A 27,598-nucleotide genomic window follows, 5' to 3' on the forward strand; every position below is an offset into this window, starting at 1 on the left:
ACACAAGGAAATTATTGCAGCCACACTACTGGGGTGCAGAGGAAAGGTGAGGAGACAGAGAAAAGTAGTGCAGCGGGACACCTTTTCTCTGTACTTCCTGCATTTGATTGTTATGTTTAAGAACATCACAGAGAAGTGCCAGGCAACTTTAACTCCGAATAAATCACCGTTCAGGGCATTCAACATACGTAACTATTCAACTGTTCTAGTGATATCTTCCCAAACGATAGTCTTGCGGAAGAAAGGAAGTGAACACGGTACTTGGGATTAACTAACCTAAGTATCAATTTTACTCTAGGATAGCCATTAAATACTGATTAATCTAAAGGTTAACACAGGCCGAGCGGGTAAGCCCTATACAGTGAAAATATTTGCATGCCCAAGTCAAGGGCTGAAGATATTAGTTCTTCAACTTTAAGTGATAATCCGCTATACTATTCTACAGACAAGTGCTGGTATCAAATAAAACAAGATACAGAAAGGAAGGCAGATCACTACTTCACCCCCAGCGTAAGTGCCCGATCTTCTCCACTGACCTGGATGGGCGGGATATCCGGCAGGGAAGGCAAATTCTCTGGGTTTGTTACAGAAGGAATGAGTTCGATTGCTGTAACGGATGGACTTGTTGGACCACGATTTGCACTCGCCATTGTTGCTGTAGTAGGACTAGTTGGATTAATAGTGGTGTTGTGCACAGAGACAACTGGAAAAGGCCCCGCGTGCCCAGGGTTAGAATGCTGCATGAAAAGAGAAGAGACCATGACTGCATTACGGACAAATCAGACAGCCACCGCGTGTAGAATTTTAACACGTGCATTCTATGATAGTCCCCAACAAAAACTGAGGGGGAAGCCATACGAACTCCTAGTTACACATTTCTACCAACGTAACAACCTGAGAGCACTGAATGCAAAGCAACTGCTATTTTCATTTACTCGGAAAGAAAAATCACTTTATGTGGCCAGATATTTAAATATACAGCACATCTTCCACCAAATTATTTTCATATATAGTAACGTTTTCTTAAAGCAATAACTTCCTGTAGAGACAACGTCAGAGTCCATGTCTGTCTACAAACTTTTTTTAAGAAAGAGTAACTTTCAAGCATTGTAAAGTGATTTTTGGTTTTCCAGTCATATTAACATTCATTGTAAAGAATTTTTATTCTTGATGGTATGCAGAGCTCTGCATCATGCTTCAGGTTTGAATTTAAAAACACTTCAGAATGTGGTTCCATTAAAAACCCTCAACTACATAGCTTTGAACTTCACTATGCCTGACTATTCTCTAAGAAACACAAAAGCTGAATGTCACTGAAAGGGAAAAAAGAAACGTTTTGTTTCCCAGGACTAAAATGCCATACAAGCATTAGAATTCATCTCCATGCTTAAGGTTTGAATTTCCTTACGTTCAGCAAACATGTCACAGTACAGTATGCAACATGAAAACGCATATAAATGTGTGTAGCTGTGAGTTACAAGTGGTACAGATAAACACATTTACAGCTGAAGGTACCATCTATTGTAATGAAAGTTTGGCACAATGGCACAAATGAAGCGTGTACACAGGATATACTTGTCTTTGAAGGTGAGGTTGCATCATGGAGTATTGTGGTCCATTGTGGCGTGGTATTCCTGGTATACGAGCAGCATTCTGAGCCATTCTCATCTGATGTGCTTGGAAAGCCCCACAGTTCATGTTACCCCTCTGCATGGTCTGCATGCTGATCAACCTGGGAGGCTGCAAGGGTGTTTGTTTTTTAAAATCTTTGCTTTTAACATGGAAAAAAGAAGCCAATCTCTTTCCACAGTAGTAGGTTTACTAGTTACATAACATCAAGAAAAGCCAATAGCTGACTATTTAAAGTATGTCAAATTTCAAGAGATTTTCACATTTATAAACTGCTTCGTAAGTTTATATTTGATAGGGCAATTTTAAGTCTTGGTGTTATGGTAAAAGGCAAAATAAGAACATACAAGACACTTACCTGCTGCTGTAAGATCTGCGGACTCGTCTGCCGTGGAACTGACCCAGTCGGCTGTCCCATCCTCATCTGCTGCAGCTGCTGATGCTTCTGTGCATACACTTGCTGCTGCATATGCTGGAGTCGGAGCTGCGCTAGATTGATTTGTCCTGGAGCTTTGTTGATGTGGTTTGTTCCTGGAGGAGCTTGGCCAACCACTACATTAGGAGTGTAACTAGGAGTCGGTTTATTTTCAATGACAAGGTTACCTAAACAAAACGAAGTAGTAGTAAACAGTTAAGTCTCCATCATCATCCAAAGGTTCATAAGTGCATAACACTCAGATGTTTCTTATTCAGTTTCCTCAGGGGCAGTAACAAAGCAATTTAACTTTGAAATTTTCTTTTTAAGTCTCCATAACCATACATGAGAGAAGCAAAAAGAAAACTCAGACTGCAAGAAGAAATTGCAAAACTAAAAAAACATGACCTACGAGGAAAAAGTGAAAGAACTGGAACTGCACAGCCTGAAAGACAGGACAGAGATGACCGTTCTCTGTGTTAATAAACAGACACGATGTGAAATAAAATAGGAAAAAAACCCCATGTTGACCACAAATTTTCTATACCTAAGGAAACAAAGCTTGGGAAAAGATATCTGGGGGAAAGTGAAGAGTGTCCCATCACTAAATGACTAAGAACAGGTTATACAAGCATGGCACAGAACACTGCCACAAGCGAGTCCTGCCTTGATAAAATGCGATGGACCACATTGCCTCTCTAGCTTTCTCCTGTCCTATGTTTAATGGGAAAAGGCAAAATGTGGAGTTTTGCACTTGAACATGTACTCGCTGGAATCTGCATGTCACTTTTTATTGAGGTTGACAGTTCCTGTTCTGTTTCCTATAAAGCTTCCCCCACCCGCCCTGGGTTCCTAGTCCAGAACATTTGAAACTCCGTTCTGGAAAGCCTTGCTTTTTTCCTTCTTGACTAATCTGCAAGAGTAACAGCACTCAAAAATTGCCTGAAGAAATGCCCATGAAGTAACATTGTCAATTTTAAACCATTACTCAATGAAAAATGTGTTTACTGTGCACACAAATCTCCATGACTAAAGACAGGAACACCAAAACCCGACTAGTGGACGTAGAACAAGAAGTGAGTACACACAAGCATCAGGAAGAGCTGATATTTTTGTCAGCTTTTTCTATTAGATTTTTATCCAAAAGAAAAGTTCACAAGCAAAGGCTAACAGATACCTCTGTCTCCCTGTGCTCTCCCCACTCTAGCTCACCTCCCTCCTCTTCTCTCATTCAAAACCTGTTCTTTGAAAAGTATAAGCGATAAGGTCATTACTATGGAAGGTTGCAGGATATGCGGCAGGATAAGGCAACGAGCACGTTATTACTGCATCTGACAACAGTCAGCAGCGCGCAGTAATCGTTACTGCAAGTGTCCAGTAATCCCAGCTGTCACCAGGCGCTCATGCAGAACACGAGTGCTCCAAGTTCCTATCTCAGCAAGACTACCACAAACTCCCATGGCAGCAAAGAAGGAATAATCACCTGCACTGAGAAAAACTACTTAAGGTATAAAGTTACAGCTATGGTGACGTAACCTACTATGTGGCAGCTGCAAGCACCACACACAGAGGAACAGCAGTGTACCTCCTGTTATGAGGCTCTGGTTTTCTTTACCTTTATAAATATGTCAGACATCTTAGAATACAAAACTAGCCAAACATTGCTTCTTAATTCATTTACCTTTCCAGCAATCACACAGACTGGCTTGGTCTTAGCCATGAACCTGGCTCCTATCAACAGTCCTCCTAATTATGCTTGTTCATGCAACTTCCAACACATTAAGACATCTAGTATAACTCCACAGGCAGCTAAATATGAAGTTCAGATAGGCAAAACCGATTCTATTTACTTTCCAAAAAAAGCTTATTCCGGAAGCTGAAGCACCCATTTAGCGCTAGTGTGTTACACTACAACCATCAGAACCTCTTTAAGAGGGGGCAAAAAAATGGCCATTCCTACAACCATTCCCACTGGAAACCAAAACCTGTGGAGAAAGCTTTGCAAACAGGAAGAACAGAGCAGATAAGGAGGGTAATCAGGACCGGACGGGTTATGTCAAGAGAGTTTTGGTCTTCTGCATTAAGAGATGTATTGCGCTCCAACTCACTCACGTTGGATAAACATCCTCAACTCAGTCTATTTTTTCAAGTAACACGGAATAAACAAGCATGATTTTCTCACCTAAATTGACGACGTTCTTTGCCCAGAATGTAGGGTCACAATGGAAACGTATTGCTCCATTGGCAGCTGGGACAGGATCACAACGTGCCTTTAAAATATGACGTAACTGGAATGTTATCTAATGGAAAGCAAAAACAAGACTGTTAGCGACAATGAAATAAAGAATGAGAACCTTTAGAAGTGTGCATTTGCCCAGCATGTTTAGACTGCTGGATCACCAACAAGGATTGTAAATAGCAAGTCTGGTCAGTAGCCTGGGAAGTACTGAATTCACCAGAAAAATCATCCACCGTGCAACTCATTTTTTACTCAGCTCAGAGGATTACGGAGAAGAACTGTTACACAATAATATTACTTCTGCAATGACTCAAGTGAAACACTGAGGTGCCATTACAGAGCTTGACCCCATTCCTTCTACGATAATACAGTTAAGTCCTTAATTTACGAATGAAAAGTGGCGTAGGAGTTGGGAAATTTAAGTCATTATTATAGAAGGGGTTTTCTTGTTTTGTTTTTTGAATGAAGCATGAACTCCTTGTCTCTTCCTTGGTTATAATGTAGTGAAGCTACACAATACTTAGAAAATTCTTTTGACTAAACATTCTCTGTACTGTACACACAAGTTAGAAGATGCTTTCTTACCAGACGTTTACTGTATAGCAAAGCAGTACTGCTGCCACTTGCAATAGCCCAATTAGTAAAGTTCATCACGTGCTTCACTTGCCGTGAAAGACCAGTGATGTCATTTTGTTGTTGTATTAACTTCATCTGTCTCTCCTTTGTTACATTCTACAAAGAAACAAAAATTTTATTACTATGGGGGCTTCAGATTTACAAGGAAAATGCAAACCGCTATCAGTTCTTGGAGCAAAATAAAAAAGTCACGAGCAAAGCAGGTTATACAATGCTCATATTCAGAGTGGCTAGAACCATCAAGTGATAATTCTCTATTATTCCACCCTACCATTCTTCCCACAGGTATCAAAGTGCAAGGAAAACAGTGGGCTCAGAGAAGAGCCTCTGCATAATCCCAGGAAAATATCAACTACTACAACAAGACCAGCTCTCTTCCTCACGTTGCCAGAGGCATAGCAGCACGACAAAGAACTGGGGGTGCGACCCAGACCGGGGCCCAAAGCTGCCAGCTCCGTACTGGGGGGTGCCCTGGCATTGCTGTAACTGCCACCGCAGGAGCTGCGGAGCAGCAACTGGAGGAGACAGCAACAGCAGTGGCCCAGGAACTCCGAACACCCGCTCCTGTGCCAAGCAGAAACTGCCTCTAAATGCCTCCTGGGCATGGCAGGTAAACTCAGCAGCCCCATCTCTGAGAAGTCTCCCCCCTTGGGTAACTTGGCAGCTGTAAATCTTGTGCTAAAAATCTGGGCTGCAGTACTGAATCTTCAGCATTCAAATTTACCAATACATGATTGGGCAGCTGTTACAACCTCACAAAAAAGGAAAGTTTCCACTGGAACTGTAACGAATTGTTAAGAGATACTGGACGTAGACACTTAGAACAGATATTTAGAGTAAGAAAGACATAAATGAATGTGTTCAATATTGTTATACCAGTTGTGTGATCACAGGTGTATACCTATTCTTTTCGGTCCATGCAGACTACTGCTCGTTCTGGCCCCTCTACAGCCCCAGCCATGGCTGGATTAATCACCAGCAAAGCTTATCAATAGAAAGAATAAATACAGAGAACTATAGTTAGACACGAAGATTAAGTGCTGACTGTAATATCTCTGTTAACTAAATATAGGTATATAGATGAGGTATGTAGGTGAATAAGTAGATAAATAAGGGTTGGAAGGTCAACTTCTAAGAAATCAGGAAAGTTAAACAAGACATCGCGTGCACATTCTAACAAGAAGATCAAAGGACCAACAATGGACCAAGAAGGCTCGGGACCAGAAGCAGAACCGAGACGAGGATGACAAGAACTTGCTGAAGGAAGAATAACAACAACTTTTAACTGATCAGAAAAATGAAGAACTGAGAACACAGTGGCAGCTTACGATGGACTTTGACAATGACATAATTGTCAAGGAAACCTATATAACCTGAAGGCTGTGTCTTGTTAGTTGCCACACACTGAGGTGATGGCCCAACTCTGAGTTGTGGTTCGTAAAGCAAACCTAGTGGTATCCACAATCTTGAGAAATTCTTCAACAAAATTATAGGTAAACAAGAAGAGCCAAATTCAATTACTCATGTAGTTTTAAATTTATTTTTTTTTTTCCACTCCTGATCAAATCCTCTCTTCTTCCAGGAATACCCCATTTTATTGCCAAATAACTGTTCCTAAACCAAAAAAAAAATCTATTGTAATTAACTTATGTTTTTCAGTCATATTGTGGCAGACTGGCAATATGCTATGAACTAGCTTCTTATGATGAATTTCATCTCTTCAGATAAAAAAAGTGGTAAGTTAATTTTTCATAGATTTGAATAAAAGTCAGAATATAATTACTATTCAGAATGTGTTACCTGGAAAGTATGTTTGAAGTCATTGCCTCTTCTACAAGATCAATCTATACAACTTAAAATACCAGCATTACACCTTCATGTACAAATACGTAACACCACCATGTCTTTGAAAACGGAGGTGTACTTAAAGGGTCAGGATTTGTTAAAGCCAACCAGTTGTGAAAATTACTAAGAAAACAAATACTAACAACTGCCATTAGGACCACCACTGTCTGAGCAGCAGAGCAGTCAAGATGACACTAGGAGTGAAAATTAATACCAGCCTGTCCACTTCCCTGCTCCCTTGCCCCGCTGCCACCACCCTATACAAGCAAAAAGAGGGAAACTGCTTTTGACGATGACCTAGCACAACCAGAGCAAAGAATTATGTAAAGTTGCATCAAACCCATGGCACCAATTTGTTTTGTGCTAAAGACAAAGTACACAGACCTGTCTCTAGGAGTTTACACTCTGAAGAAAAGCTTCTAGACAAGGTATCAGGAGAAGACAAAAACAAGCAACTCAACCGTAACAGTGCCGATATATTTACATGAACCCTAAAAAGGTGTTTGAGGAAAAAGACTAGATTATATACACCTTAGAATTACGTTATAATATAGAAATACAACAAACAGAACAAGGAAAGGAGATTTTCCAACACTCCTTTATGATGAGCCTGATTTTGAATCCATTGGAGGCATAGACACAGTACTAAAGGAGCCACAGGCTCTGGCTAGTGAGAGGATAAACAAGAGATTTAACTCCAACACACTATTCATAGGCAATATTAGTCTTGCATCACCTGCAGTCATGCCACACAAACTGTCTTCAAACACAGAATACGAGTTCTCAGTGGAGGACTGGAAACAGTGAAACACTTATTTTTTCTCTCAACTGTACCTCAAGGTGCTGTAAGAGAGATTTTCCCTTTTTATTGATTTCATTGATGAGGGTGAATATAGCCACTTTGATTTCCTGTTCTACTCGTTTGTTAGTTTCATTTACTTCTTTTATCCTAAAAAAAACAAGAACGTATTGTCAGGCAGTCACTTTATACTATGCCGCATCGTCCCATCTTTGAAAAGCAAAAGAGCAGTTTCTGTATTGAAGAAGGTCCGATAAGTGCAAAATTTATAGCTTGTACGATTTCTAACAGAGAAATCATCATTAATCAAGTTTTTCAATGAAGCCATCTAACATTTCAGTTTTGGAAAAAATTTTAAGATTGGGATCAAGATGGTATCTCAATTAACAACTTGTGTTTTACTTAAACTACAAGGACTGTTTCATATTATTTTATACACTTTATATGTTTACACACATACACACCTAGAGACACACCCAGCCAAGACCAGGTGTGTGTACGTACACATATATATTTATCTCCATATCATGTCTCTCTCACTATGAAGAATGTATATATGATGCCTGAAACTTTTACATTATCATACACTAACCAGGAAGGAAGTCAACCCTGAATTTCAGATGGACCCCTCCACCTACCCAAAAAACTCTCGTTACAAAAAGGTTATTACATACCTGTAATTGATACACAATAAGGATATAAGTGTTTCACTAACGTTAGTCTACATTATTCTCTTGTGCTTTACTACTACTGCCTTTAAGGTTTTTTATACCTCACACCTCTTCATTTCCATTGCCGTTATTCCTCAGTTTTAGTGTCTTCACTATTCTCATTTCTTCAGACTCAAGCAAATCATTTTGCTCTGTCCACAGAATTTGAAATACAGCATTTCTTAAACACCATTGCAAATTCTGGGTTTATTTGATCCTATGCTGCCTTAACCTAATGACAACATAGCATTGCAGCAGGATTCTTAACTTCGCTTGTGGGAGTCGGAGCACAATACCTTACCACAAGCAGTCCGAGCATAAAGACTTAAATTGTCCTTTTTTTAAAGGGCTTCTTCACTGCTCAACCAAGCATCTGAACTTGTGATGTCATTCATCCTGATATGATCACAAGACCGATACTCATTTGTCTGACAATGATCTTCATTGTTGGGGTCAAATGCCCTTTAATGCACCGTGGACACGTGCTTTTTCATGACAGCACAACCTGGTCTTTGACTCCCAAAAGCATTCAACCAACGCTCCACTACATCGGTAGACATCCATCCTTGGCTTTGACACCTAACAATTATTCCAGTAGGCAGCTATTCCTTCAACTATTTTTTATGCTTCTCGATCACATACGATGGCAATTTCATACCATCTGTTAACACTGACAACGTTACTGTAATATACCTTTTCATTCCCTGAAGTTTTTACAATAATGGGGTTTTGTGCCTTACACTTCAACAAAGTAAGTGAATGGCATGTCAAAGTAAACTAGTGTCTCACTTGCACTACCCATTTGGCTCAGCAGATAATCATGATATTTACACAATCCAGTCACATAATGCATAAATTCACTGAATTTTCAGTGACGCCAGAAACTCTTAGGCAAAAACAACATTACAACATGTTACTCATATATGCACCACCCATTATTGGCCTTGCATTCTTATCAGAACTTTTTGTGATATTTCTTCAGCTTTCAGTTTAATTATTTCCCATGTAACTGGGTTTGTCTCTCCTTTAAAAACGTAACAATTGTACAGCTTGTCCTCCTGCTTCACAACAATGTTCTCTTCTGGGTCCCGTCAAAGAGTTCCATGCTGAATCAGCACATGAAAAATTTCCATTTTCATTGCTTCCATCTTCAAACATTTGCCTCTGTCACATCGTGTGTCCTCCTTCCCTTAAGACTTTTTTTTTTTAAAGGTATATGGTACCACTAGGAGTTAAAGATTTGCACCAGAACTACTTCTTATGTCTTTAGTACACTTCCTTCTACCCATGTACTTCCCATCTCCAGATGACGTGTCATTTTGCAAATGACTGAAAAGTTGCAGAAGGCTCACAAAACCACCAAGAATCACAGTGGAATTCCCTGACCTCCAGCACACCTCATCACCACAAGCTGGTGAAAAGCCAGCAGCAATCATGTGCTCTCTCTGTCCCTATATTCAATATTCTGTATGATGCTGGATTTAAGCTAACCCTGGAATTCTTAATTCAAACTACCTAAGGAAAAGCTTGTCTTCCTTTCAAGTAATTACACTAAGCTTTGCTTGCCTAATTAAAAAAAAAAATTTCCTATTCAATTTCAGAACAAGTTTTTGTTGCATTTATCAGAGACATTCATATGAAATATAAAAATATTTCAAGAAAAATTTGTTTATCTCTATAGCCAACACTTCTGCCACCTAGAGCTGAACTCAGCAGAAACCGTAAGATGGGTTTGCCCTGCCTTTTTTTATTCTTTTTCTTTTTTTCTTCCCCCCAGGTATAACAAACATGTCACATCTTTGGTTCTACTCAAAGTTGCCACAAAAGACAATCTTTTACATTTGTTTCTTGTAACAATTTCCAACAGATGCACAGTATTGTAGGGAAGAAAACATTACAAAAGGTAATTCAGTCCAACACAACTAAAGATGCAGAATCAACTAAAATGTAAGGATTATTCTAGTCCCATCATTCACCTCAGTGCGAGCCATTAAGAAGGCAATGTAATAGTAACAGTTAAACATTTTGGGGTACTTACCTGTTCTGAACTTGGGTAGCTGCAAAGTTTACATAATTCTTCTTCTCAAGGAGTTTGGCCAATAGGTTCTCAATTGCACCCTTCTGGTTCTGAAAAGCTTCTTCCAGAAACTGATACCTTTCCAACACACAGAAGAAGATATCAATTACCAAGGAGCAACGTGCTGAAACTAAGCGTTCCCGATTTAGGTGTAAAGGTATAAAATTTGGAAGAAATCTGACAAAACACACAGAAAAATCGAACTATACGTATGCCAATCAGTGCTTCAGTACTGAAAATCCTTTGTAAGTGTCCAGAAGACTGAACCTCTATGGGTCACTTATTAATTCCAACTACACAGGGAGACAACACGCTGCACCATTTCACAAGAGAGCAGGCTGTGGAACACCAGCTAAAGGAGGTACCAGAAACTTCAGAGTTTGACAAATCGTTTTGAAAACATCAGATAAGGAAAATGCACTAATAGCTTAAACACATACTAAATGATACAAAAAACCCCCCACTATCCCAGAAAGAGCGTTTTCAGCTGAGATTATTCAGCCAAATATAAGCAGTATTAGTTTAATCTGAAAGAAAAATACTCTTACTAAAGAGTTAATTTTTTTCTCCAGTAATTCCAAGTGAAGAACATATCATTCTCTTCCAACTCCTTCAACTAACCGGCTACTGTATATCAAAGGCACCTTCCACTACTCCATCTGAAAAGAGTGCAAGTAGCTACATCAAAAGAAAATAATGAAATTAGTTGCATTTTCCTAATTTACTATGCATCACAAATGGAGTTAACGATGCAACAGAAGCAAAACGTCTATGGCAATGGGTAATGGCAGGGGGAATTAAGTAGCTCAGAGTTTTCATCTTTTCTGACCGATTACTCAACTATTGAAAGATTCCCCCCCCAAAACCCAGGATTCCTATCCGTCACTTGTCACTTCTTGTCTTTGCAGTAAGTAAACTTCATGCTTCTGAAGTACAACTTGTTAGCAACAGGGAAAACTTAGGTTCCCAGAACACCTTCCCTTCTTCACTGCACTAAATCCCTACATTCAAATTGGCAGAAAACTCCTACAACTAAACTGAAGCATCTTAAAATCAGCATTAGAAGTAACCTACACCGTCTCCCAGCCATGACAGAAAAGAAAGTAGCATCTTTAGTCAAAACCTAGGAGAACATTAACATCTAATCTAACAGGAAGAGACTCTTTGCATATATGACCGAATTTACCGTAACGCTGTTTCTTGAGTCAAACTACTCACCATTATGGTAACAGAGACTTAGGCAAAGGGAACGCTATTCACAGCAGAAACGACTCTGCCCTGTTCATTCAGTTCATACCAGCAACAGACAAGTTTCAAGTACAAGAGCTTGGATTCCCCTCTCTCAATGTCAGAATGTTGCTTTTTCTAAGAACAGTCTAAAGTTCTTGCAGACAGACGCTATCACAAGATTTTAGGTACTATAGTGCAAAAAAGTAGCATGACTAAAGCCCAAAGGCCACAAAATTTGCAATGTTTGGAGATCTGCAGATTTTCTAGAACTATTTTCATTAAGTTAAAATCAGATTTCCACTTGAAGGAGAAAAAAATCTACACTTACCTAGTATTGCTAAAATTTTGCTGTAGCTCCTCCTATAGCAAAAACCACCTTTTTTTTATTGTATTGTACTTCTAGCTTCCAAAGTGTGTGGACTGAAAACTACCTAAACTAGAGGAATCGCACACCATTAGGCTGCTAAAAGAATCTCAGCTTTCTACAGAATCACCAGCAATTCTTTCACTTGAAATTCTGAACTGAACACTGGACCGTGTTGCTACTGAAATGGTGATTCATCCTCCTTTGGTACAAACTATTAGGATTTCAGGTACGCAGTAAACTGGAGATGAAAATCAATTCTTGTTTCCACTTGGCATAATTTTCCTTCAATGATTTAGTGAGCTGCATAAAAATCTCAGTTGTACTTCATGGTAGACAAAGCAGTCACCCTAATCATCTAATTCGCATCTGCGGACAGAACAATTTTTAAAGAATATTCTGCAAAGCATGTTAATAACAAAGCGTTCTCTTCTCTTACTGGAAGGGAACAGGTAAGTAGAACAAGATACACCTGTTGATCAGTTAGCAGCATGCACAAAACAGATGTAAAGAAAATGACTGGAAAAAGTTAGTTAACATATCCTAGGAGACCATGCTTTCTGGACAAGTGTGTCTTTCCAGATATTCATGATCAAGTCTATGAAAGACCAGAGCAGGAACATTTGAGGTTGTTAATATTTTAATAGTACTAATTTAAAAAGTAAAAGTTATCCATTAGGCTGCTGTAGCAGTCCATAAAGGTAATCACTACCCTGGGGCGGGGGGGGAACCAAAACACTAAATTCAATATAGCAATGTACTATCAAGCACCTTTACAGAGAAGTGTTACTTGTAGACTGACTAGGAAAAGCAGTACTGCATTGGCTGATAAATACATCTTTATCCCCAGATTCTCTATTACAACACTGCAAAATACTTTTTCTAGCAGCTAAGAAAAGCAAGCTCCAGCGACAAAACCCATCATTTCTTTTTACTTGGAATGAGAAGTTTCAGCCAACTAAAACCAAACCGTTTTTCCCTCTGTACTAGAAAAATACATTAACCTATGAGGCAAAATGTATACCTTCCTTTACAAAATTACCTAAATTGAAAAACTGTTGCATAATAAAGGACTGTTGCCCTTTCAAGAAACGCCCTCATCCATGACTCACTGTATCACTTCTGCTTCTTTACAGCACCAGGTGTTCAGGGCTGCAGCAGTTTCTATTGAAGTCCAGAACAGGGTGACAGCACTGGCAAACGCCAGGCAAGCTGACACCTTAATCACACCAAACCACCTCAGACCATATTGTTTTGAACCTGTGCTTAAGATACTTGACTAAGCTCAACCAACTGATCACTGAAGGTTTTCAGCACTCTACACAGGTCCTCCTTCACAAGGGATCACTTCAGTCCAAAGAAGGGTAAATACAACAGTATTTAATGACACAACTGTTTTAAATCAATGCCATTTCATCCTCTGAGAAAGTGCACCACAGGAATTAAGACATGGTAATATTTGTACCTGTGTTCTTTGTGTTCCAGTAACTGACAGTCTCTGCATGTCAGCCTGTCACATGTTTCACAGAAAAGTTTTAACTGTTCTTGTTTGTGGACAGGACAGAAAACAGGACGTTGACCAGATGCTCCCACGGCCTCTGTTTTTAAAAATAAACCATTTTTGCATTTTAAAAATAAAATTTAGACAATCTGAAGAGCAAAACTACTAACTTCCAAGCTATGTAACAACCAAGAATTTGAACAAAGGCAACTACAGCCCTGTTCTCACCCTAAAATTACCATGAGTACGTTCTCGTTGAAATATTTACAGTGTCAGTGGTTTGCAGCTGTTTCTGCTTTATTGTATTCAAAGAGAAGAAGAAATTCCTCTCCTATCACAAGCACTCAAGAGGCTGGCACATGTAAGAATGTAAAAACTGTACACAAACACCAGATCACAGATGCGTTTAAAGATGAAATTGCATGCAATTCCACCTCCGACACACTGAAAGATGGATTGACCCTTACAAACTTTTATACTGTCAAACACCCATAGGTTTTCTAAATTATCACTTCAAAACCTTTATAAACCTCATTAAGTCATATGCAACTGAAGTGATAAATGCAAGGCAAACTTTGCTCGTGTTAAGTGTTACTTAAACCCCAGCTAAACTGCTTAACTTTTCCACTTAAGCAAGTAAGAAGTAATGTTAAAAAAAATAGCTCCTAAGAAATGCTGCACAGTCTTCTAAAGATATTTTGAGCTTAGCACAGAGGAAAGCAGCCTTTGGAAGATACAGCAGGTAAGGTTTGAAACATGAATGTCTTCCTCAGTCTCCAACGTTTCTGAAGCTTGTTATATCATGCAAGTTATTGTAAAGAAAGAGAGCTCACGAATCTACAGCTGGCACTCATTAATAGAAATTTGAAGTCTCCAGGGCATATCTTAGAGCCCAACAAGAAAGAAGGGAACAAGCTCCCCTGAGAAAATAACGAACAGTCATTTCCTGCAATCAAGAGAGTTACTAAGGATCACTGTACGTCAGGTCAAAGGCAGGCTACGTTCTTGCCCTATGCTAGCATACCACCTACTCGTGGGCTTCCATCTTCATAAACACCAGCCTCAGTTTCTGACAGAAAGCTTACTTGATTGGAACAGGCATTTTTCGGCACCTTCCCACTCAGGTTATTGAAGGGGAAGTAGAGCTATAGTATCACCTTGACAGTCACAATATAGCCCTCCTAATGAAAAATGTTAGTAATTGTAGGGCCCTGTAATCTGATTTCACCTGAAGGGTTTATTGTCCACTCGGATTAATACATTTAAACTTAAATAGGTAATATTGCTTATTAAACAATACCCATTAAGGCTTGCAGGGAAACCTCTCCAGAAAACCAGTATATTTGATAAAGCAAGTGAAATAAGATCACTATCTAAAAGAACTAAGCTCAACAGCAAACTTTTTAACTATTACTGTGATTTTGACGAGAGTTGGCAGAAAGCAGAGCAATGTTACTCCTTTGAAACAGCACAATGAAACAATCATGAAGATCTCTATTTTAAATGTTGAGGGAGAGAGATTTTGACATTTTACTCTCTCTGTATGTGATCAGTCTTCATATACATCCAGATTGCGTAGAAACTATGGGTCTTTAAATCAGAACTTTTATCTTGTTTACAAATAAAAGCCTTCTAAGCTAAAATCCAGTTACCTTTTATCTGTTTTGAGAATGTTTTCCGTACTACCTCAGTAGGCTACAAACAATATATTGTCAAGCAGTAGCTTAAGAATTACCTTCTAAATAAAGCTGGATGTCTAACATTGTATGCACACTTCGCACATTAAACTTTGCTAACTGAGATATCAAACCTAAAATAAACTCAAATTCCACGTTTACTCAGCAATACCAATACCACAGTAACATCATACTGAATAGGACTATAATCTTATCTGTATATGCTTCTCTACTGGGAGAACGATAATTGCTGCTTATAACCAAGAACAGCAAAATGTATCATTTAACCTCCTTGGCCAATGGATAAGATTACCAACACGCCAGTGCTCTCCAGATTTCAACCCCTCCATTTATTTGGTTGTTCTACTAAATCAAATTATTACTAAGAATGGATCTACATAATTTCCAAAGACTGCAGTCTCATTCTGTTCCTTCTGTACTTAAGATGTTTTTTACATTGGACATCAAACTGTACAAAGTATTAGCAAATAACCCATTTTAGTTTAAAATTGAGTTTTTCCTCTATTTTTAGAGTTACAATTTTGGACTGGTAGCTTTCTACTAAGCTTTTCCCAAGTCTTTGGGGAAAGCCATACAGCTGGTTGTTACCTAAATAATCCTCCCACTCTCTTTTTACATGTGCTGAAGAGAAAACATCTTTCCTATAGGCAGGACTAAGTGATATGCACTCACCTGAAGATACATCCTCTTTTTTTCTGATCATGTGATCTTTAGTAAATTTTACTCGCTGATGAGCTTCTATGCAAGTCTTGCACAACCATTCCCCACACTCCACACAAAATCCAACAGCACTAGCATTATCTTCACAGCTTGTACACACCTGCAAAGGGAAACAGTCAGTTACCATAATTTTCCTGGAAAGCATTAACATGTACAGCAACAAAAACAGCACATGAATTCTGGCAAGCAGGAAAGTGCCATACCTGCTCTGACTTCTCATCAGAGCTGCTTGGTGTTTCTGATGTGTCTTTTACAAAGTAGTTATCCACCAGATCTATCTGTCGGCATTCTTGGCGGCATATTGGACATCTGATTACACCAACTGCAAAACAGAAAAGTTTCCCAGTTTTAAGAAAAATAATATTAAAACCAACATACCCAGGATTGAAAGATGACAAGAATGAACACAAAATCCTCAGACTGGTCATTTCACTTGGGTAAATGAACGTATTCCACAGTTGCCATTACCCTTAAAAACCAGCCGTTAGCCATGAGTGACAGGCTTCCCCCCAAAAACCACTCCAACAACAACAAAACAAAAAACCCACAAACCACACACACCTTCAGAAAACGACCCCTTACTTCAGATGAAGCTGTGATAACTTCTACAACACAGTCAGGTTTTTCTAGTGATTTCTTCCTGAAAAAAACCTGCATTTTTAGCCAAGTCATTTGTTCTCCCCAAGCAACTGCTGTCTTTCCCCCATTTTAGTTTGTTAAACTCAAGACACCTGTTAATTACATTTTATAATCATGTGTTGACCAGTCTGTCTCAAGGCAAGCTTCCAGGTGTGCCTGGATAGTCAGGTGTGACTTTAGTGATGCTCATGAAAATGTCCAAGTAGTAATGTGTCATAATACTCCCAGATACAACAGGGAATGCTTTCTAACATAGCCTATTTCCACGAGGTCAGGGAGGCAGATGCGGTAATACAAAACGTCAGAAGGTTTGGCGTTTTTTCAAATTGTGTTCTGCAGGGAAGGCTATTACCAAAAAAACACAGGAGTTGATCAGAAAAAATCCTCTCATGCCAACTACACCCGCATTTCTGCGGCGCACACAACACTGCGCATACACGTGTAAATGTATACACACGTAGCTTTAACAGTGGGTATCAGACTGTTTCCTTCCAGCATCCTGCTTTGTTATCCTCTGTAGTTGTTAAGTTAGTTTTAAGTCCTCAGCAGAGCTGCCAAGAAGCTCCACCACACGAACAAAACTGACATTTAAAGATGTTCTATGAACAACCGACATTAAAGGTTTGAAAACATATTTACCTCTAAGGCAGTGGTTAACACTTTCTTCCCAGAAGTGTCATCTAGTCTTAAATCAAGTTCCTAGACAATTTTATCGTGAATATGATTTTCAAGGAGGAGCTTTCAAAGCAGTTGGGTATTTTTATACACTGGGACACCTGACACAACTTTGAAAAGTAAGTGTAATTAAATGATGCTCAACTCCTTTGAGGCTATTCAGTTAGAACAGTAAGACTTATTTCAGGAAGATTAATTAGTAGTAAATTAGAATTAATTTTTTTCAAGTGCTAAGATTAAAAATGGCTTCAGAACATGGAAGATTCACTGCAGAACAATAATCCAACTAAAAATTCCCTGTCTCAAACCAAACATGCTTCAAGAACAGGATGTGAAAAGTAACCAGTATTTCAGTACCTACAAGTACAAGACCTTTCATATACACAACGAAACATCCCCCATATGCAGAACCGTGAGATTTTCTTACTACTGAAAGATAAAATTCTTTAGAGAATAAAGCCATCTATCAGCTGATCTGTATATACTTACAGAACAAAAGTTTCCAACATTTACCATTAAAACTATTCTGTCTAAAACAGACCGCAGCTAAACCTGATTTTTAGTGCTGTCTTGGGTTAATCACACAAAATATTGCAGAAAAAAAAAAGCTGCCCAAGATCCATAATCTTTATACAACGCAAAGTCAAATTCCACAGACACAAACTGCTTCCTGTAAGGCAGGTTTTGTTTTGTTTTTATACTAGACCACTGAAAGCTTGAATGAAGTCAAGCCTTTTGACACCAAAAGAGCAACACAACTGGCAGTCCATGGGCTGGATTCTGACTGCGGGTAATTCTACCTTGCCCATTTCTTCTGTCCAAGAGGACACAGATTGGCGTCATCCACAAATACTGCTCTTGCAGTCAAACGCCCACTTTTTGCTCCTCCACATTCAAACGCACTTTTCACACAAGGTGCCACCAGCGTTCTGCACGTATCTCAATAGATCACAGTGCTAAGGCAAGGCCTTGCAATTCTCATGCGGCATCTTACACTTAATTTTCACATCTCAATGCTCATTATTTCCAACAGCACCTTTCCAATATTATATGAGCCACAATACATCTCATACTCACACATCTCCCGGTCTTCTAATCTAATACAAAACAAATTAATGTAGCATCATTTGTACTAGAAAGCAAACTGCATTACTGAAAAGATACAGATGTGGCTGATTTCGTGAGAGGAGAGGGAAAAGTAGAGAAAAATCATACTGAAATAGCATTTACATAGAAGAAAAACAAAGAAATCCATACCTGTCAAAACTTGAGATAATTTGCAAGCTAACAAAGATTATGGTAAAAAATTAATGAGACTGCATTTTAGGACAAACTAAGGCTCAAATGTTTATATAACCTACTAGAAAAACAAGGTTTCACTGCAAGTTTCAGTCCAAAAAAATACTTACTTATGAAAATTAAAACTAAGTAAAAGTAAAAATATCATCCTAGTTATACTCCAGCAGAATTTATTACTTTGTTTTTCTGCATCAATTTAAATTAGAAGCTTACTACTGTTTAAAAAAAAAATAAGAAATAAACCACCGCATCAGCCCTAGCACACACCCTTCCACTGTAACTCTGCTTTCAAAACAGGCATGTAACTACTTCCAAGGAATGTATCGGATAGCACACAGCAAGAACTATTGTTAAAAAACAATCTTTTTTTCTAAATCACAGTTGAATTAGTCACACTCATAGAAATTATGAAGGTCAGACTGGTTTATGATCTCCCCCCAGTCCTGATTGAAAATGTAGAAGGTCTCTATGGTAATAAAGATGGCTTCATATTATTTTGAAGCCATAAATCGATACTCCAGAGGTTAACAGCAGCACTAAAGCAAAGAGTTGAGAATCAGAAAGTTTCTTTCAGACTTCACATTTCAAATCCCATATAGCTCAGTTTCACCCAACCATAAAACAGAAATGCTTCTTCCCTGGCAAAAATATTAGAAGAAATAGCAAGCACTGACACCACACCACACGAAACTCTGCGCTGAGGGTCTAAAATGTTTTGATTGCCAGTTCCTTTCCAACTTACAGTACATTATAATCAAAATACTGTCCTTAGCATTAACTATAGCAACAGTTATACTTCGGGTGCCAAAAAAAATAAAAGAAAGAAAGAAAGAAACACCCCACAAACTTCACCAGCAACCCACAGATGCTCCTGTGAGTATCAGTACTTTCATGAAGAAATCCAAAAATAAAAAGCCTTTGGACCTGAACAGCCATGGAAAATGATGAACTATTGTACAAGAGCTGCAGATAAACAACAGGAGTGGGCTTCCAAGCTTGCTACATTGCATTTAAGAGGACTGATATCACCAGTTTTTCTATCTGTTTATATCACAAGCCTCTCAATGGCGTACAAGACCTGCAACAACCATGAGCATAAACACTTACTACCTTCTTCCACAGCACGTGATACACACAGCTACATGTACCAAATATTCCCTTCCTTGCCCTTTCCAGTAGCCTGTGGTGAAATGAATTGCATCTTGTTCCCAATTAATTGTGCAGTTCAGATCAGATTCTACTTCTCCAGACATTACCCAGAACAGCAAAACAATTTTCAATCATACATGTTTACTGTCCCCCATCTGCTGCTACATACAGCATATAACCTAAACCGAGTTTTGTTTCTCTCTTTTTGCCTTACCTAAGGCTGATTTAAGTGAGAAGCAGGAATAATTTCTTACCTGAAAATTTGGTTTGAGAGTCACCAATCCAGCAGGTAGGAAAAGCCTGCCTTGCACTGTCAACCCCACTCAAAGGGAGATAGGTTTCACTTGCCATCTTCTCACACCATGAGCCATTCCTCCCTACCAGAGTTTCCAAAGCCTGCAACAGAGGGAGAAAAGAAACTCCCAGATTCCTTGCGACACGCTCCTAAGGAGTCTCCTGACACGGTCAGAAAGAGCAATTCGCCTGAGACACTACTCTGAGCTGAAGAAAACCACGAAGGAGAACCGACAGCAGCGCGTCCCCGCGAGAGCGTCATCAGGGATGGACGGGTGAGAGCCGCAGCAGCAGCCAGCCCTGCGGAGCGGCCTGGGCGCTCCCGGGCACGCTGACGGGACTCGAGGCAGAGCCCACGGCGGGTGGAAGCAGGAACACGCCACGGCCCGAGGGCGGTCGCTGCCCGGGAAGAGCCTCCTCTGCCCTGCACGGGAGCCCGCGTCTCCGCAACCCAGGCTGCGAACCCAGGTAAAAGCCGTCCGACAAGAACATTCCGGTACGGCTCCAGCTCTCTTGGCAGCTCCGGCCGAGGTCACTGCCTACGCCTCCACCCAAGCAGGACACAGAGTACCTCAGGTGAAGAGCTTTGTCAGAGGAAAGAGAGAAGCAGCAAAAGTTTTTACTCCGCAACATGCGTTAGACCATGAGTTATACAACTGCTAGAAGTCACATCTCCCTTACATCGCACATTAGACTTCTTTGTCAAAGACTAAAAACACTAATGAGTGTAGCATCTATGTAATCCTTTTAACTGCTTATGATTCAGATAAAGCACACTGAACTAGACCACAGACATCAAAGGATGACAGAAATCGCAAAAGTGAAGTAAATTAAGCAGAAAAAGTAATTTTGTTTTCATAACAGAAAGACTGCTAAAAAATCTGCAACATGACCCAGCAGCAAATCACAATGGAACATTTCAAAGAACTTAAGATTTCAAATAGAAGATGCTTTTAATCTACCATTGCCAACTAACACCTAACGCTGCAACAAAACTATTTTTCTGAATTTTAACTCTGAACTCTGAGAATACCTTGCATATATTTATGTTTAAAATTTCCCAAGGGTAACAGCATTTCTCTGACAGCTATTTACATGCATCTCAAAACAAGCAATTCTTTCAACAGGTTAATGTAACTATGAAAGCCTTCATCCTGAACTAGTTTCAACAGGATATTTACTCAAAACCTGCTTAGAATTCATTTCTCCTGTCTGACAACTTAATCCTGACAACACTAAAATACTCTTCCAAGCATTAAAAATGCTTGAGAGCAAGATATGGAGGGGGAAAGGCTTGTTCTCCTTCCTTCCAGTCTTGCAGGATCAAACCAGAGAAATTGTCTCCAGAGAAAGCTTGTCAAGTCTTCGGCTACTACACACACTCCAGCTTGATATTAAGGAATTCAGACTCCTGGCACTTTTAACATACATTGAAATCAACTGATCTGCCCCCCGTACACCTTTGTTAGGCAAGGCACATTGTGCTCAGTAAGACAGCATGTGTCCAACTCATACCTACTACTTCTGCAAGATAAAAGAAAGAGGATAAAAGAACTGGAATTCTCTGAATCTTATTCTTTGCTCCCTACCCACACTTCTAGAAATTCCCTTCTGGAATCTCATCAGATATTTCAGAGACCATCTGTAGAAGAGCAAGGCTTCCTGAGCCAGTAAAGAATTAACCTGTTTTCTAATCAAACCCACGTACTACCACCCTCGATCTGGTTTTCTAGTTTTTGTTTGCAAACACTGGAGAGAAGCTGGCTGGGATTCTCCAGCACTGTAGCCCTGGGGTTAGAAAAAGGGGAACTGGGGAGGGAGGGAGAGGGAACACAGTTACAACTAGCCATGGAAACTTACCTACTCACTACAAACATTACACCAGCTAAAGCAAAATAGCTTTTATAAGAAACTTCCATACTAAATGATCCATACATTCACTTGTTGACTTCAAGTCCAAGCAGACTTCAGCCAACTTAAAATGAACACGTTACAGCCTAGCCAAGTGCTTCTTAAACTTTACAGAGAACAAAAAGCAATAACGAAAAGTCACTGAAGTTCTAACTCCAAGAAAGCCTTTGGCAACAAAATAAAGGGTGTTGCTGAGGGTGAGGAGATCATCGATCTGAGTGGGGTGCACACAACGTACGTGATCAAGGAATAAGACGCTACAAAAAGCACTTTGTACTTCACTGGCACCGTTCGCCACTGGATCCCTTCCATCACTGAGCTAACGTAGGGAGTCTTCCCAGTAGTTCAAAATTATAACTTCAAAGTATCTCTCAAAGTTTACTCAGATATTGAACCCAAACACTTGCATCCCTAAATATCCCTACTTATATACTAAAACTCGTATTTTCGTAATATCCAACTCCTGTAACATAAGCTCTGATCTGTAATACGAGAATATTTATCAGTCCTTCAGTTGCTTCATGACCTTCAAGAGTACTAAAACCCTGAAACATGAGTATAACAAAGTAACTTTGACCTCACTTTAATACCCTAAAATACAATGTTTAAAGTCCTTATGGACAAGAGTCTAACAGGAGCCAACAGCACAGCCTTCAGGGAAAAAAGCCAACACATCCCAGGGTGCATTAGCAGGCACAGCCAGCGGGTCCAGGGCAGCGATCCTTCCTGGTCAGCACTCTGGGAGACCACACCGGGATACTGGGCCCGGTCCAGCACCGACTGCCAAACCAGGGCGAGCCCAGCGGTGGCAACGACCAGGGCTGGAACACCCGACACCGAGGAGAGGGGGGCAGCGCCAGGCTCTTCCCAAAGGTGCACGGCGAAAGGACAAGTATTAGCACATACAAGCCGCGGCAAGGCAAAACTTGCTTCAACACAGTATACATTTCACATATTTACAACGAGGATGGTCAAATACTGCACAGAGATTCACAGAAGCTGTGAAGTTGCCACCCCAACAGACAGGCACCACACAACCGGGCAAGGCCCTAAGGAACCTCCTCTAACCAGGCCTGCGTTGAGCAAGAGGCCAGGCTAGACACACCTGCAGGTCCCTGCCAAGCTACACGATGCTGGGCTCCTTCGTGAACCTTCATTTTAAAGGAACGGCTTTGATTTTTTGTTGATGCTTATGAGACTTCAATTAGCACTAGCCCAAAACTCTGCCACGGCATCCACCAACAAGCAAGTCATCAACCTTCTACAATCCTAATCACTGTTGAATGAACAGCATCATTTTAGACATCTGGTTTTAAACACATGTGTTTGTTTTGGGTTGAAATGCGTCGCGCAGGTTCCCGGCCCAAAAGTACTAGGTGAATATAGGAAAACTCAAAACCCTTTCAGATGTTTACATTGTTATAATTATGATAAAGCTTTACAGTTCAGGAAATATTTGCAAGCACTCATGCAATCTAACAACACAAACTTCCAGTTTACGCTCGAACCTGCCATGTATGCAATCCTCTAACAAATTAATCTCTGCCAGGTTTCATTTCTTGGTTGAGAACACCAATAGTAGCTACTGCATGTGCGTAATATTTACTTCTCAGAAATATAAGGGTCCAAATATGTTTCTGCATAGCCATATACCAGAAGCCCTGTCCTAGTTTCAGTGATTAGATCTTGAAATAAACCCTCACAGGTCAAGTGAGTGACACAATCAGACTGAAATCAGATTATAAATAAATTTTTAAAAAATTAACCGCTTTCAAGGTCCACTCCTAAGTTGTTTCACTGAAACTAAGATGGCCTGCATTTACATAGCTTAAGCAATCTATTTGATGCAGGAGTTTTTAGCTTTCTTGACTGAAAATACAGTAACTACTACAGAACTCAATTTAAGTGATGTGTCACATTCTCATAGACATCGTACCATTTTTATAACGCCCTTCCAAAGCAAATTAAAAATAGTTACTGCATAAATTAAGGTGTGATTAATAATGGTTTCTAAAGACACAAACACCAGGTATGGGAGTTGAATTCAGTGTATCAGAATAATCTACAATAGTTTATATTATAGCACTCAGTAGTAAACTTATTGTTCCTCAAATTACACATATATGCACATTAACCAGTCGTGTATGTATCCCTTAGGCTCTCTGAAAGCATCTTGCAGCTCTTTTTTAGTTTTTCAGCCTAATGAAGCTGGTGACATTCACAAGCAGCTGGGAGAGCCACACATTCTCCCTGTTGAGATAATCTTCTTAAGAGAGATTGTAAATATCTCAGTAAGGCAGTGAAACCTCAAAACAGCCTATCTTCCCAAGAGCAGAAGCAGCAGTGGGTGCATAAAAAGTTGTTCTGCAGTATCTGTAACTGTCTGAAATCTTAAACTTAGAAATAAACTTTTTTTCAGAATACTGTGATGCAAATACAAAAAAGCATTTTCTTGTAACTTGTTAAATCTGAAAGGAGGAGTCCAGCTGGACAGCTGAAACACCAGGCATTAAGAAATCTCCTGTCCACCAAATAAAATGCACTTTCCAATGACCTATTAAGTCATTAAACAGAATAGGAGATGCTGCTTTTTACATTAAATAAATGGACTAAAATTCATATACTTTAAATACATTAAACCAAAAGCTTCTAATTATTTTCACCAATGTAAATACAACTTTCAGCAAAAAAAAGTTTCACCAGTGCAATAGGTACATACCTACCAGTCACTTCTTTATAATACAGCAAACCACAGCTTTAGATAATTGTTTTAAACTTTAGTCAGCATTTCTCAAACTTTTAGGAATTGAGACAATTATTCTCTCTTCATTAGCAGTGTCTCTCAAGGGAATGGCAACAGGGTAGAAGAGACAACGCTGATATAGACCACAAACTACTGCCTTCGAGCATCCTTACTGTCTTCTCTGAAAGCAGGAGCAGTGTGCTTTCATCAGGAAAGGGTACAGTCTCTCAGAGAACGGCTCCGTAGGTACCTACCTCGCGCTCTACTCCTGGTAAGGGCCTTCCACAGTTACTACCCAATAAATAGACATATTTACTATTTTAAGTACTGACAACTCTTACAGAGCAAAGTCTGAAACTAACTGAGAAAGCAACCAGGAAAATATCAAAAGAAAAACCCAGTTCTTTTCCATAGCACTAGTAATTATCTTCTCTAGGTGTAGAGAACATTGAAAAATAGCAGGCAAATTTAAATGCCTATAAAACAGTATAGCACATAATGCAGCAGTGAGAACCTGCAGTTAAGTGTAACCTGCTTCAGGTACAGCTGAGTACACCAGTTCCCATTAACTCTTCCTTCATGAAAAACACCTGCTCGTGGTTAAGGAGACTAGAGAAGCAGAAGTGGAAGTAACACTTCATGACTACCAAAATCCACACCAACAGGGAAGGAACCTGCATGACTAAGCAATGTGGTACTTCTCTGTATGCTGGAAATGTCCATTTTCTACCTGATTTACTGGTAAGCATTTCATGTGCCATTCAACTGATTCCACTCACAACATGCAGAGAGCTGTCCACAAAACTGCACCTTCTGGTTGGTCAACATCGCCTTCTCAACTGACCTGCTGGGCTAAATCGTTTATTCATGCAGATTTATGTATCACTGCAGGTGGATCCTTCACATCGTTACCACTATACTCGCCTGGAGCCTACCTGCACATCTTGCTCACATCATCTGAAAGTTTTTGATGCAGCAATCCAAACATGAATTCTTACTTCACCAAAGCACCAGTCAAGCATTCTTAAGATGTGTATGACAAGAATTGATATTCCAGTTTATATTTACTTCAGAAGCTATGCTTTGTGTTGTTCCCACGCTTGTATCCTAACAGAGATAGCGGGATTCAGATAACCCTGCTAACAAGACAAACCCAGCTTTCCAAGTTCTGCCTCTTTCATTAGCACATGTAACGCAAAATGTAGACTCTGGAATTTAACTAGAAAGATCACAATACCAAGTGAGTGCTTTAGTTAATGTATTTATGAACTATATTTAATGCATCATCTTTTTAAAACTGATAGACTTTCTAAGATCATGCCCTAGATGAACCACTTCTGAACAGTTTGGGAAAGAACCACTACTGAGCCAGGTTAATTCCTTCACTATGTAACACAGGACAGGCTTGAGTCCTTGCTAAAACCAGAAAGATGTCACCAAACAAGGTCTCTTTGACCACAGGGCCCAGTTAAGACCTGCAAAACCACTTACCAGGGCCCTAGTTTGGTCTGTAGACCACAGCATGTGAGTCATTCCATTAAAAGCTCCAGAAGCTTTTCAGTTCCACCCCTGAACATATAAAATAAAAAATAAAAATCAAGCTGTGACTTCAATAAACACACCTAGAAGGAGCAGTTTACACTTTTTCCACAGCACAGAAGTTACGTATGTGTAGAGTACACAGGCACAGCAAGTGAACTGATACAAGGCGGCAGTGCTGTTTAAGTCGGTCTGCAGGAAACGTGCACCTGAAAAGCAGGTGTACGACACACCGCTCACAATCGAGCGCGTAATACTGTAACAACAGCGAATTAGATTTCACTTTGACAATTTTCTTTCACCCGAGCGCTATAGAAGCGAACAGCTGAGCACCTCCTCACAGACACACCTCCACAGTAGCACCTCTGAAAGCCAAAACAAAACGCACAACACAATCTACACCGTCCTCCCAAGGCCCTCCGAGCTTCACCCGCCACTTGAAAGCCGAAGCTGCTGGTGGGCGTTGCGAGCAGCCCCCGGAGGATCAGGGCAAGGGGAACACCGGCGGTCACGGACGCGGCCTCTCCGGGCAGGGCTGCCGGAGCGGGCCGAGAGAAGGCAGGGGTGCCGACGCAGGGAAGCCCGCGGCGGCGGCGCGCTCGGCGCCACAGCGAGCCCCGGCGCGGGCCGGCGCCGCCCGCCCCCCCCGGCCGCCCTCACCTTGCTGGATGTCGCCGTTGGCGCCGCCGGGGACGGGGACGCTGAGCTGCCGCTCGGGCTCGGGCAGGCAGCGCCGGCAGAAGGAGTGCAGGCAGGGCAGCAGCTTGGGCTCGGCCTCCCGCCGGCTCTGCAGGCTCTGCGCGCACACGGCGCAGGTGTCCAGCAGCGAGAAGGGCCCCGGCGCCGCAGGCGTCAGCGGCGGCACCGGGCTGGGGCCCGGACCCGGGACGACACCGGGCCCCGCCGCCGCCGCCTCGGCCTCGGCCTCCCCGAGACCGCGCTCCGCCGCCACCGCCACCGCCGCCGCGCCCGGGCTCTCCCGCTCCTCGGGCGGCGCGGCGACGGGCGCGGGCGGCGCGGCGCCGGGGGGGGACGCGGCCGCGGTCTCCAGGCCGCCGCCGCCGCCCGGCCCGGCCTCGGCAGCCCCCTCCCCGCCGCCGCCGCCTCCTTTGTTTTCCGCCATGTTTCCTCCTTTGAACCCGACTCCCCGCTCCGCGCACGCACGGCGTCACCACGCGCCGTGCGCGCGCCCCGGCACAGCGGCGGGGCCGCGGCGCGCGCAGGCGCCCTCGGCAGTGCCCTCCAGGCCGCGCGCGGGAGCGCGTGCTCCTGCGTCAGAGAGGCGGCCGGAAGGGCGGGCCGTGACGTAGCGCCGGCCGGGGTGGGGTGGGGCGCGGGCCTGTCACCGCACCGCGGGGTGAACCTCCATTGGCCGGCGTCGGCGGCTTCCCAACCAATCGCCAGCTGGGCAGTACGCCCCTGGGGGCGGAGCGTGCGGCACGGAGCGGGCCCCGCCCCCCGCGAGCCTCGGGCCTCGGGTCCCGCCA

At 41.3% G+C, this 27,598-nt stretch overlaps 1 protein-coding gene across 4 annotated transcripts in view; it reads right to left on the bottom strand.

The window, feature by feature from the left end:
• TRIM33 (tripartite motif containing 33) overlaps nucleotides 1–27,331 on the bottom strand; it is a 38,295-nt gene extending 10,964 nt beyond the window's left edge. For 2 of the 4 annotated variants that reach the window (XM_064472357.1, XM_064472355.1), the window contains exons 1-11: nucleotides 26,772–27,330; nucleotides 16,066–16,184; nucleotides 15,815–15,962; nucleotides 13,410–13,542; nucleotides 10,312–10,428; nucleotides 7,599–7,713; nucleotides 4,869–5,015; nucleotides 4,227–4,344; nucleotides 1,988–2,232; nucleotides 1,576–1,740; nucleotides 537–737 (exon numbers count right to left, since the gene is read on the bottom strand). In XM_064472357.1, the coding sequence (XP_064328427.1) occupies nucleotides 537–737; nucleotides 1,576–1,740; nucleotides 1,988–2,232; nucleotides 4,227–4,344; nucleotides 4,869–5,015; nucleotides 7,599–7,713; nucleotides 10,312–10,428; nucleotides 13,410–13,542; nucleotides 15,815–15,962; nucleotides 16,066–16,184; nucleotides 26,772–27,234 (1,971 nt within the window). In that variant the 5' untranslated portion in view covers nucleotides 27,235–27,330. Of the gene's footprint in view, nucleotides 1–536; nucleotides 738–1,575; nucleotides 1,741–1,987; nucleotides 2,233–4,226; nucleotides 4,345–4,868; nucleotides 5,016–7,598; nucleotides 7,714–10,311; nucleotides 10,429–13,409; nucleotides 13,543–15,814; nucleotides 15,963–16,065; nucleotides 16,185–19,878; nucleotides 19,991–26,771 lie in introns of those variants that run through there. The other 2 variants (XM_009515362.2, XM_064472358.1) reach the window with 2 other exon arrangements.
• Between the last annotated feature and the right edge of the window lie 267 nt (nucleotides 27,332–27,598).

The sequence above is a fragment of the Phalacrocorax carbo genome, chromosome 23, assembly GCF_963921805.1.
Source record: "Phalacrocorax carbo chromosome 23, bPhaCar2.1, whole genome shotgun sequence".
NCBI lineage: Eukaryota > Metazoa > Chordata > Aves > Suliformes > Phalacrocoracidae > Phalacrocorax > Phalacrocorax carbo.